At 46.1% G+C, this 12,383-nt stretch overlaps 1 protein-coding gene across 1 annotated transcript in view; it reads right to left on the bottom strand.

Annotated features, from left to right (window-relative positions):
- The window catches only part of Abca4 (ATP binding cassette subfamily A member 4), a 150,092-nt gene that overhangs the window by 18,741 nt on the left and 118,968 nt on the right, over positions 1–12,383 (bottom strand). Inside the window, 7 exon segments of the mRNA XM_021157524.2 lie at positions 682–788; positions 1,643–1,705; positions 2,145–2,265; positions 6,117–6,246; positions 6,602–6,725; positions 8,024–8,171; positions 9,106–9,221. Of these exon segments, the coding sequence (XP_021013183.1) occupies positions 682–788; positions 1,643–1,705; positions 2,145–2,265; positions 6,117–6,246; positions 6,602–6,725; positions 8,024–8,171; positions 9,106–9,221 (809 nt within the window).

Genomic DNA, 12,383 nt, shown 5'->3' with positions numbered 1-12,383 from the left:
TGAGGATCTTATACCCACACCCACAGTGACACACCCATTCCAACCAGGTCACACCTATTCCAACAAGGCCACACCTTCAGATGGTGCCACTCCCTGATCCAAGGATATATAAACCATCACAGATGGGAACAAGGATTGGCATGCAAATGGCTAATGATGATGGGGGTCTCCTGAAGTCCCTTAGATGAGGACCTCCATTGAGAGGAAACTCAACCCAGAAGAAGGATGTATCAACCTAGGAGCTCTTAGCCTGGGATCCAGAGGCTGCAGTGGGATCACAGATGCACCCCTGGGCTCAGTACATCCCTCAAAGCTTTGTCAGCTGTCAGGAGGGAGTGAAAGGGAGAGTGTGGAATATCCTTACAGAGGAAGAAGGTACAGTGTCCAGCAGTTGTTCAAAGAAGTTTATAGCCCAAAGAGATGAAGAATCACTGGCTTAGTGTTTTCCAGAACTTTCTAGGAATTCATGCTAAGAGCACACTCCCAACCATTACGTTTTAGTCTGGCTTTTCCAGTGTATCTATGTCTTGTGTATTGTTGAATCACATTCTATGGGAAGCCCCCTTCTCTGCATAGATCTTTCTGGGTCTTGGAGTTATACTGGCATATGACACTGGATATGCTAGGACAAGGACATGGCCTGTAGGGGACACCATACAACAGGAAGGGCAGAGCACTCACCTCTTGCCTGCCACAGTAGCATCCCCCGATGTCACTGTGGTGTCCCCAGTGAGCATCTTGAATGTGGTGGTTTTGCCTGCACCATTCACTCCCAGGAGGCCAAAGCACTAGGAGAAAACAGAGAACAGGTGTTGCCCTAGTGACCAAGGACATCTTCATTGCCAGACCCCAGGCCAGTGTGAGAGCTGGGATACTCATCTTATATCTGGGTGCCATTACTGAGATTATTGGTCATGTGTGGCTACCAACACAAAACACATCTAATCCTAACCAACATGGGCACTAAATGTGGAACACACTGGCTTTGAAGACTTACAAGAACAAAAAAATGAAAAATATCTCAGTAATGTTTTTGTACTGGCTGGTTTTGTGTTTCAACTTGACACAGGCTGGAGTTATCACAGAGAAAGGAGCCTCCCTTAAGGAAATGCCTCCATGAGATCCAGCTATAAGGCATCTTCTCAATTAGTGATCAAGGGAGGCAGGGCCCACTGTGGGTGATGCCATCCCTGGGCTGGTAGTCTTGGGTTCTATAAGAGAGCAGGCTGAGCAAGCCAGGGGAAGCAAGCCAGTAAGTGACATCCCTCCATGGCCTCTGCATCAGCTCCTGCTTCCTGACCTGCTTGAGTTACAGACCTGACTTCCTTTGGTGGTGAACAGCAATGTGGAAAATGTAAGCTGAATAAACCATTTCCTCCCCAGCTTGCTTCTTGGTCATGGTGTTTTGTGCAGAAATAGAACCCCTGACTAAGAGAGCTTTACATTAACTACACATCAAAATTTTGTTTTAGATCTATTGTGTAAAATAAAAATAGTACATTTAATGCCCCCTCCCCCATCTACTAGAAAGATTGACTTTCATTAGATTTCTACTGTCAAGCTCTGCTTAGAGGGAGAAGACTCATGGTGGAGGGCTGATTTTTCTCAAGAGCTATTTCATGTTAGTTAGTACGGTACCCACCTCTCCAGGGCGGACTCCAACACATAACCTATCTACTGCTGGACTGGAAGAGCCTGAGTAAACCTGTAAAATTCAAAGAGACTGGGTTCAAGACCAAGACAGGGGTAAAGCAGTGAATGAGTAGGGTAGGGCAGGGCAGAGGAGTGAGAGCAAAGGACAGCACAGAGTGACTTGGAAGAAAACCACAAACACCAGGAGGATACACATTAACACAGCATTGGAAGAGGAGCCATGGCACAGAGGGGTGCGGAGGGTGAATCATGCCATGTGCAAACAGAACAGCAGAGAGCAGAGGCCAGTGCTCAGTTGGAGAACCTCTTCTGGAGACCCTGTGGTATCCACAATGAACAGCAGGGATAATGTCATAGGAAATAGGTGCTCCCGGGAGGCAAGTGACAATACAGAGACAGTATGGGGTTGTATGGGACAGCATAATGGTCCTGTGCCACCTGTGTGCTCGGCTTGCAACACCAAGAAAATACCGCCCACACCCGTTCCTCACCTTGGTTAGTTCGTTTAGCTTTAAGATGTCGGTTTTATTTCCCCCACTCATAACTCTTTGTCTTTCTTCAGCCACATCATCATCTTCATCAAAAACGGGCTCTCTAGCAGGCTCAGCGATCCTAGAGGAAGGGGCATGGGCAGGATTGTGCTGGGCGTGCAGTAACCGTCATGCTGCTGTCCTCGCCCAACTGTCCTTCCCATTCCCCCCACTTTTACTCCTCTGGACTTCTTTCCTCTAAGTCTAGTCTAAAAATGGTTCCTGTCAGGAGGGACACTAGGCAGGCAGGTCAAGTGCTTCTGTTGAAATCCTCTCTGTGCTGCCGTCCTGCCTCTTCATGCCTGACCTAATGCTTGTCCCTGGACCTCTCTGAGCCTTGTCTTCTTCAACCACATGAATGGGAGAGAAGGCTATCTTAGGTTGTGTGAAGATGAACTCTGAGTCATGCCTGAGGAAAGACTTGGGAGCCAGCATTATATTATTAAAACCGTTGCTCTACGGCAAGTGAAATGTAGGTGAGTTATTAGCTACCTATCTTCCCTCTTCCTCCAGCCTTCCTTACCAACGCGATGACAAGATAACTTTGGCATCTTATTAACGCACACTCCCAAATCTTTCTTGGTCCAAGTCATAGGTTCCAAGACTAACCTCTTCAAGCATCTCTGTCCTGCAGACAGGTCCTCTATGCCTTTGCCATCTGTACTTTTTTTTTAAGTTATACTCACTCCTCTGCCAATAACTGGCACCTGACCCTGGTCCTTACCCTATGCAGGCCATTCCCACCTGCTGGCCTCAGCATGTTCTCTTGCTCCTGCCCTGCCAACAGAATCTTCCCCATCCTTCAAGGCACAGACCTTCTCTGAAAATCTTTCTGATTACCTACATCTAGAATGTCCAGCCTTTTGGCACTGATACATGACATCATTATCTACAAGTGTGTTATGCTGTATTCCTAGCTATCCTTGGATGCAAGAGGCCTGTAGGCCGTAAGGTAGCCATGCCCAGCCTAGGGCTCCAGTCTTTCCTTTCTTCCTTACTGACCTTGTCTGACCTATTACTAAGTCTTGTCTAAAGTCCTTTCTACTCTATCATCTCCCAATGCCTCCATCTGTATCCAGGTCACTGTTGTCTCTTTGCACATCAGCTTGGGCTCCTATCTCACCTCCCAGCATGGCAAGGTCATGTCACCACCTTGGTTAAAATATCCCCAGGGATCTCATGTTGCTCTTGGGTCCCAAGTCATCAAGATGAGGAGTATTTCGTGACCCAACTCTATGCCCCTCTGCACTCATCCCATACCACTTCATCTTCCTGTCCCATGGCTCCCTGGAAGTCCTTCCATTCCGTATACCAGTCTTACTCACTGGGGTTGCCATGTTTTTGTGCAGGCCATGCCTGGCACAGCCACGTTTAATGGGAACAGCAATAGTCATAAAGCCAGCTCAGCTTCCTGACAAAGATCAGCAAAGCTGAGTGATGTGATCGCTGCCTTGCTGTCTTCCACTTTAAACCATGATCTCCACGTGTTGCATGCTGGGGTTGGGGGCGCTAACATTTGTACAACTTGGGATATTGGGTTGATGAAAACTTTTTTTTTGTTGTTGTTGTTTTGTTTTTTTCAAGACAGGGTTTCTCTGTGTAGCCCTGGCTGTCCTGGAACTCACTTTGTAGACCAGGCTGGCCTTGAACTCAGAAATCCACCTGCCTCTGCCTCCCAAGTGCTGGGATTAAAGGCGTGCACCACCACTGCCCGGCTGATGAAAAACTTCTTATGAATCATTTACACCTGCTCCCAGGAGCACTGCTTCTAAGCTTCCCTGGGAAAGCCCTGAGCATGTTACCTCTCCCGTCTTTATCGAGATATCCTTATCTGACCTTACTTGAAGGTCTTTATTACACCCTAAAGGTTATGACTCAAAGATGTCAGAGATCCCCTTACAAGGCTCTAACTCCAAGATACTTTTGGAACATCTGCCCCTGTACTTAGGAACAACATGATCAGGACAAAGTAAATGTTAAAAGGTAAACAAGATTTGGTGGGCTACAAAATTTGGCAGTAGATCAGGTTAAACTCAGGCAATTATATGCCGTTTAAGACTGGGGCCGCGTATGGTATGCTCCTTGAGGAAAAGATACAGCAACAAAGTTAGATTGGCTGGAGTTACCTCTGCCCTAGACAGGGGCTTTACTGATGGACAAATAATAAGAAGGATAAACGATAAAATAAAAATTAAGATCTCCCCTGCTTAGAAAAGTTAGCTCATGTTAGGCCATTGTCATATCATATGGCCAAGGAATAAAAGAATAGCAAGATTAGACACCTAAATAAATTCTAAAAAGATATTATGGCAGAAATTGGATAATAACTTCAGTGTCTTTGGCCTGAAGATTTTTACTGGGCCTAATGACAATTAATACTCTGACCATTAAGAGTTAGTAATACAGTGTGCTTGGGACATGATGATCTGCCCAAACTAGCTTGGAGATTTTCTTTCTATTGAAAACAGAAAATTCTTAAATATTGTGTTATGGAGTTGATGAGGGAAAATGATTGTGAACGATAACTCTGTTCTGTCACTGGTTATCAATGATGACTAGATGTACGACCAAGAGGAAGACATTAAACACACGTCCAGGGACAAAAACGATACGGTCTATGTTCTGGAATAAAATGAATCTATCCCTGCCTACTGAGTTCTGTATAAATAAAGAAGCACTCTGACTGCTAGCTAGTCAGGCTTCAAGGTCCTGCAGCCTTGGCTGACTCACCCCTCCCTAGAGGACTTCTTATCTCCACTGCAGGACTTAGCCATTGCTGGGGCTGGCTCCTAGCAAACATCTTCCACCAAAAGCATCCTTTCTTCCACCCCTCCACTCTCTTTGCTTGTTAATTATCTGCATAGGTGTGGTTGTTGGGTTTCTAGAAGTCAGGTCTTTCCATGCTCTTTAGGACTCACTCATATCAGTATCAGTGTCTAAAGCTAATGTCTTCATTTTGGTAATTATTTCTCTCTTCCTCTTCTCTGCCAAACCCTACCGCCAACACGGCAAAGGGCAGAGAGGCATACGGATAGCCTCTCACAGTCTGACCCAGAACTAGAAGCACTGCTGACTGTTTTATTCCATGTGTATGGATTTATTTTCCTTCTTAGTCTTCTCATCCCCGTGATTAGGGAAGAAGGTCATTATAGTGCACCGAGCCCTGGAACTATTTATTTACAAATGGTCAGATGTACCTGAGAAGAGGAAAGGAAACGAACCATTGTCACAGAAGACTCTTAGGCTTGGGTGAGTGCAGTGCAGGGCCCTGGGTGTGGCCCCCTAAAGGGGGTACACTCCAGAAATGAAGATCAGGTCAGCAGGAAGCAGGCAGGCTGGGAAGAGCCTAGGGAATGTGGCTGGACAGGAACATAAACTCGCTGACCTGACCTCTGAGATGTCCTGGTAATGTTAGGGTTGGCAGCTATCTAGATTAAGGGATGGAGGTTGAATTGCCTTTTTTCACTTCCATGGGACCCTGGTTGCCCTCACCTGGCACAAGGTCCCAATGTTTTCTTTGTTCCCTTTCCCTGCCCTGCCCTCACGCGATGCTCTAACTAGCAAGGGAACTTTGTCTCACCCCCTATAGATGGAAACCGTGCTTCCTAGTGTCTCAGATAATCTGTCATGGTCCTGATTTGCAGGGTTTTCTTGTCCAATTTAAGATAAGTATGTAGTAATTATACAAGAAAGTTAAACATTAGTAATTAAAATGAAACCACTGTATTTCCCAAAGTTTGAAGTTAAGACTTGTCTCTAATTCCAACAGGCCTGTTTTAACTCATCTCTCCCTGCTGTGTACAGAACAAGCTGGGCCTTGAGAATGAAGAGAACGAAGGACAGAATGCAGTTCCTGAGAACCACGCTGAGGTGAAGCCTAGGGTTGGAAACACCACACTAAGCCATGGCACCTCAGGGTCCAGCCAGACATACCACCGGGTGAGGAAAAAATGGTGTTGGATGAGCAGGGTCAGAAGGAAGTACACCACCCCTTCTATTGCCATAGCAACCAGGTTCTTCCCAATCAGGTCCCACTGGAATGGGTTTGCAGAGTACTCCTCACCTGAAAATAGAAGCAACAGGACATCAGAAGGAATAAAGTCTGTGCCAGGCTGCCAGGCTCACTCATGAAAACCCATATGCTCAGGCCTTATGTGAGAGGCTAAATGAGACCCCAAATTATTCTGGGCTCCCCAGGTCAGAATATCGGAAGGTAAAATCCTGTGCTTGGCCCCACCTGTGGTTCTTGGCCGTAGAAACAGGGGCATCCTAAGCCCTTCTAGGTAGCTGGTCTAGCCTGAAGCCTGACCTACATGTAGGTGCCCTCCCAGCCTCTAGGCTGCAGGTCTGACATCAGGACACTTTTCCAGCCTGAATGGATCCATGGTTGTGACCCACAGACCTAGAATGCTACCCACCAAACTGGGCATAGACGTCTGTCACAGCTTGGCTCAGTGCCAGGTCAATGAGGCCCCTGCCCAGGCAGAAGTGGGGGAAGACAATGAGCAACTTCCTCAACATGGCATTGAACCTGAGCAGCGTCTGAGAAAGAGAAGTGAGGCTGTTAGGAGCGTGGAGGCTGAGGGCACCTGTCTCCTCATCAGCAGGTAGGCTCTGATGGCTTCAGCAGCAAGAACAGGCACTCTGGTCTTCTGGGGAGGCCCAGTGCAGATGTGTGGCCACCCTCTGAACTGTGAAGAACTAGTAAGAAAAGGAAAGGCTAGTGACACAGACCCCCAGGAAGCTGGAGTGCTGGGAGTACAGTCATAGTCATAACATAGCATAGCATAGCATAGTCATAGCCATAAGCATAGTCATAGCATAGCCATAGTCATAGCATAGCATAGCCATAGCATAGCCATAGGCATGGCATAGTCATAGCCATAGCCATAATCATAGCATAGCCATAGCCATAGTAGAGCAGAGCCATAGTCATAACATAGCCATAGACATAGCATGGCATATCATGCCAGAGCCAGAGCCAGAGCCAGAGCCAGAGCCAGAGCCAGAGCCAGAGCCAGAGCCAGAGCCAGAGCCAGAGCCAGAGCCAGAGCCAGAGCAGAACTCATAGAGAGACATCAAAAGTAAAAACAGCCAGTCCTGTAGCCACCGACTCCCCTCTTTTTAAAGGCCTCTGTCTGGCATTTCCTTCTGGACAAAGAAGCAGAGGGTGTAGACAACGCAAGTGGACCTAATATCTTGTAAAAACAAAGTCATTCAGCACCAGGGTTCCCTAATCTGTCCTCAGGATTTCTTTGGGATCAGGACAGTATGTGCTAGTATGTTATCATTTATGTATGAAAAAAAAAATTGGAGAAGAATACATGTTTGTTTGTCTGTCTTCAGAAAACATTATGAACTGGAATCAGATGGAGTCTTGAGAAGGAAGTTGGGTGACCCAAAGTAGGTAGGGAGCTTTTTCATTCTTACGTCTTCTTGTTTCTTTTACATTTTGAGTCACTTGAACAGAAGCTCCCGTGGCACAATCTGTTAGTGTATGGTCCTTATATGAAATCACCTGACTATGTCATTGTATGTGTGTGTGTGTGTATGTGTGTGTATGTGTGTGCATGTGCATGCTTTCTACCTTTATTCTAAAAAGTTAGAATCATGAGTGAATGTATGTAGCTTAAAGAAGAGGCTTACAAAGCTATGGCACTCACAGAATATAAATCAAGACTTGAGAGTAGGGAGTCTTGCCCAGTGAGGGTGGTAGAGACAGCCCGGCTCTCCCGGGTTTATGTGCATCTACATACATTGTTCTCCATGGCTCTGCAGACTGCTACATCAGCTTGAACATCCCACCAACTAAACCAAGAAGCCAAGAAGGTTCTGCTCACCCGGTTATTTTCAAATAATTCCAGGACAAAGGTGATGGCGCTGCTGTTGATGCCGATGAACAAGTTAGCACAGGACAAAGCCACATAGGCTGTGCTGGGGACTTCAAACAGGAAGGATGCTGGATACATCATAGGAATGACTGCCCATCTGTGTGAGATGACACAGCTCAGAGGGAGAGAGTTGCGGGTTCCATCCCATCAACCATACCTCTAAATATGAGGGGACATGTTTGGACTGGCCAGGGTCTCAGGAAAAGAGACACTCCATTCCTTGGTCTCTGTGCCATGTCTTCAAACCAAGTTGGTGATGCCTACCCTAACCACATCATGAGTTTCATAAGGGATGAATGTGATCTTCATGAACTATGAAGCCCAGAGGCCACCCACAGTAATGCTCTACTCTAGGTAAAGCAGAATGGAAGGTCCCAAGCTCATCTTCACAGTTCATTTCATAGTTCTCAGTCAAGCTGGCTTCTGAGTCCATTCTCAAGAGAGATAAACAGAGACCATTGCCCTAGGACAGAGACCATTGTTTTGGTAAGACATCCCTCTCTACATGACAAAGAGCTAGGTATCACCTCTTCCTTCTTTATAGGTGAGGAGTTTATGGCCCAGATAAATGCATTCTCTGTCACAGTTAAATCTATAGCAAGTGGTAGGCCTGGGTTACAAAGCTGTGTGCTGTACGCCATAAACTGACTGGATTCAGTCTCTGTGTCATCTTCTAGCCTGACCTAGGGGTAGTGTCATGGCTTGGAATCTTGTACTGTAGACAGATAATTCTTGGCCAGCATAGAGGGAGACACTACACTGGGCAGCTTGCCCACAGAGGGAATAGAGATCAGAGCTGAGGAGGAAGTGGGAACTGAGTCCCAGGCTTTGGTCAAGACCACAGTTGGAAGTGAAGAGTGTTCAGACTACATGGCATGTGTCTCTTCATCCCTAATTGGACTAGGACTCGGGCAGATTTCTGATTAGCTACCATAGAAGCTGGTGGCTAACCCTGCATGTGCTACCACTATAAGACAACCCAAGTTTGCCGTCAGAAGATAACCTCTCCTCCCCTGGCCCAGATGGCTTACCCATACAGCATGAGCAGAGAGACAAGAGCAGGAAGGTTGTCTGGGGATGTGTAGGCTTTCTTTTGAAATCCAATGAAGATGCCCACCACCAATCCCGCACTCACAGCATAATTCATCTGGAAGAGAAGAGACAGTAAGACATGAACCTCTATGACCAGGGGACCGGGCTCCTCCAACTCTCATGGACTTGGCTTGAGTCCACTTGTCTAAATAGATTTGGTTAACAGATACAGAGGTAAGACATAGGTCAAGCTGATCATAGTTCTACTATGATCTCTTTTCTACCCCTGTTCAAAGACCTCCGGTCTGTATCTTTGGAAAAGATGTATATGACCTTCTTTCTGATCTCTTACTCTCTTATGAATTGGTCGCTAAGTCCTGATGGTTATTCTTTCTAAACATGTCCCAGAAATTAGAAAAAACTTAAAATATAGCTTTTGTCTCTGATAAGCTCACATGGGTGGGGATAACTCTTCTAAACAATGCAGTTCTGAAGGCCTTAGGTCAGGCTTGGAGAGATGGGCGGCATGGTAAGATTAGGTCTACACCAGGGTGAAAGCCTGCTGAAGGTGAGGAGGGCACACAGGGTATCTGAAGTGGGTACCAGAGGCCCCATTGAGACAGACAAGCACAAGGAATAGCTTAGCAGTCTGCAGCTACACTTGACTTGGGCTATACACACAACCATATCCAAATAATACTTGTTAGCAACTTAAGATTCTGGCTTTCATCAAGTTGCATGCATACCCGTGTTTAAACAATGGAAATAAGTTACTCCTCTTAGCATGCCCTTTGGCATGCCCTATTTTAATTCCAGTACTTCCTGAGACACTGTCTTGGAATTATAGGTTATGGACCTATATTGAATACCCTAGACTGGCTAGGGTACATCTACAATAGAGCAGAATTGTACCCTCAAATGAACTTTCAGGGAGGATTCCCCATTTACCATCTTATGCTGATGTACAGCTGGACAAGCATAGGATTAAAATCAGGAGGGGCACGCACATTAAGCAAAGATTTATACAGTCCTAGTTCGTCAAAACAGAAACTTATGCACTCCACCTGGTAGCAAGCAAGCTCTTCCTCCTCTTGGACCCCAAGAAGTAACTGGGGCCCCTGATGACCTCATTCATTTGGCCTGCTGCCAATCTTGACAGTGTATTTCTAATCTGTTCTACTGCATACTTTAAAATAAAATTTCTTTGCTACTTTGCAGTCAATTCTTTTTTAGAATTTGCTCATTTTTATTTTACATGCATGAGTGCTTTTGGCTGAATGCATACCTTTGCACTAAGTGTGTGCAGTTTGCTAACAAACAAGAACAGGGCATCAGATTCTCTGGAACTGGAGTTACAGATGGTTGTTAGCCACCATGTGATTACAGAAAAGTGAACCTAAGACCCCTGCAAGAGTAGCAAGCACTCTTAACCACTGGTCCCTCTCTCTATCCCCTATGTAGGCTTCTATTTCATTCTTAAATAAGGAGCCAAGAACCTGAGGGTATGCATTCCAGACTCTGACCCATAACACTATGGGGTGAAGAAGTATCTGTATAGGAAGTTGGTCCACATGGGACACAGATGAAGCAGGGAGAGGAGAGGGGTATTCCTACAGAAAGAGGACCAGGGCAGCGATGGAGCACTTACTACAGGTGTACATATCACTCAGTTAGGTAAAAAATTGAGGGTGGTAATTTCTTACTTGGAGCTAATTTCTTACTTGGAGAAGAGAATTATGAACATGGAAAGTCAGAAAGCTAGCATGAACTCTTTGGCAGTAGACTTGAGTTAGAGGTGAGCATAGCAGTTAGTGAATAGAGAGAGAACACTGGTGTAAACCTGTGTATGTATGCAAATGTCTTCTGTGGTTCCGTCTATTTAGACAGCCTGCAATCAGCACTATCTTGGTGGCAACGAACAAATCTGGTGCCCAGACTTTAGTTTATGAAAGCTACTTCCTTCTGAAATGAACCAGGATTCCTTGAGAACATATCTGGCTCCAGGGGAGTTGCAGCATGAGCCTGGGGTCTCTTGCAAAACCAGAGGCACTGAGGTACTCCAGGACAATGGGCACAAGTCAATAAGGCATAAAGGGCAGCTTGAAGGAGTACCCACTGGCCACACCATTGATTGTCTCTGTATTAAACTAGATAATAGTTATGTCATATTATAATCCACTAATTAACAAGAGCTATGACTGCGTATATGCATAGATAAATAATGAACAAAAGGTAAGTTTGCTAACAAACCAGTTATTTGTGCATCTTCAAAGTAATAATAAAGGATTAAAGAATAATCTTTTGGTGGAGAAGCTGGGCAAACACCTCTGTAAGGGACAAAGTGAACACCCTCAGAACTAGGACAAGTGGAAATCAGACGCAAACTGAAGGGGACAAGGAGAGCCCCACTTCTGCAGCTGACACTGCTGCCAGGAACTCCCAGCCTCAGTCTGGTCGTGAGGAACCTCAGGTAACCCCTAACTGGAGGACACCTTGCCAAATAACTGCCTTGTAATCTCCCAGTGGGTCAAGGTCACGTGTGTCAAGGGGAGGAGCAAGAACTGTCTTGGGTTGAAGGAGACAAAAGAGACAGCATGAGCTAGTGCAAGGCTTTGGTGTGGAGGTGCGTTCTTGTTTGTAAAAGTATACACCGGAGGGGTGTATGTCTATGTGTGTGTGTGAAAGAGAGACGGAGAGGACACAGACAGACAGACAGACAGACAGGCACACATACACACAAAAACACCGTTCAACCCCTTTCTCCTGGCTAGCAGCCTAGAGACTGCAGGATGCCTGGAATTGTGTAAAAGATGTCAAGCAGCAGGAGTTGGCAGCCTTCCTCAAAAAGTCCGGGAAGCAGAAAGTCCCCACTTGGGAGGATACAGCCAAGCTGGCAAACATAAGAGTTCACCCTCTGTGGTGAGAAGTGGTCTCCACAGCAGCTGCCCCCAGCACAGCAGCCATACACCTGAGACAATGCTGAAGCTGGCTCCTTGACCAAGATCTCCAAAGGATGTCACAGACATGGCATCAAGCCCTGACACTTCGAGCAGAAGCTCTAAGAATGTGGTTTCCAAGTTGTAGAGGGGCTGAAAATCATGGAAAAAGACTAAGGACAAGGTGACACTTCAAGGGTGGAGAGGTCTGGACAGAATTACAGGACTGACGGCAGCTGTCAAGAAGCATTAGAACAAAGAAAGAAAGAAGAAAGAAAGAAAGAAAGAAAGAAGGAAGGAAGGAAGGAAGGAAGGAAGGAAGGAAGGAAGGAAGGAAGGAA

This window comes from Mus caroli, chromosome 3 (genome assembly GCF_900094665.2).
Source record: "Mus caroli chromosome 3, CAROLI_EIJ_v1.1, whole genome shotgun sequence".
In the NCBI taxonomy this organism is placed as follows: Eukaryota; Metazoa; Chordata; class Mammalia; order Rodentia; family Muridae; genus Mus; species Mus caroli.
Note: the sequence above shows the minus strand (reverse complement) of the source record. Positions and strands in the feature narration are given on the sequence as shown.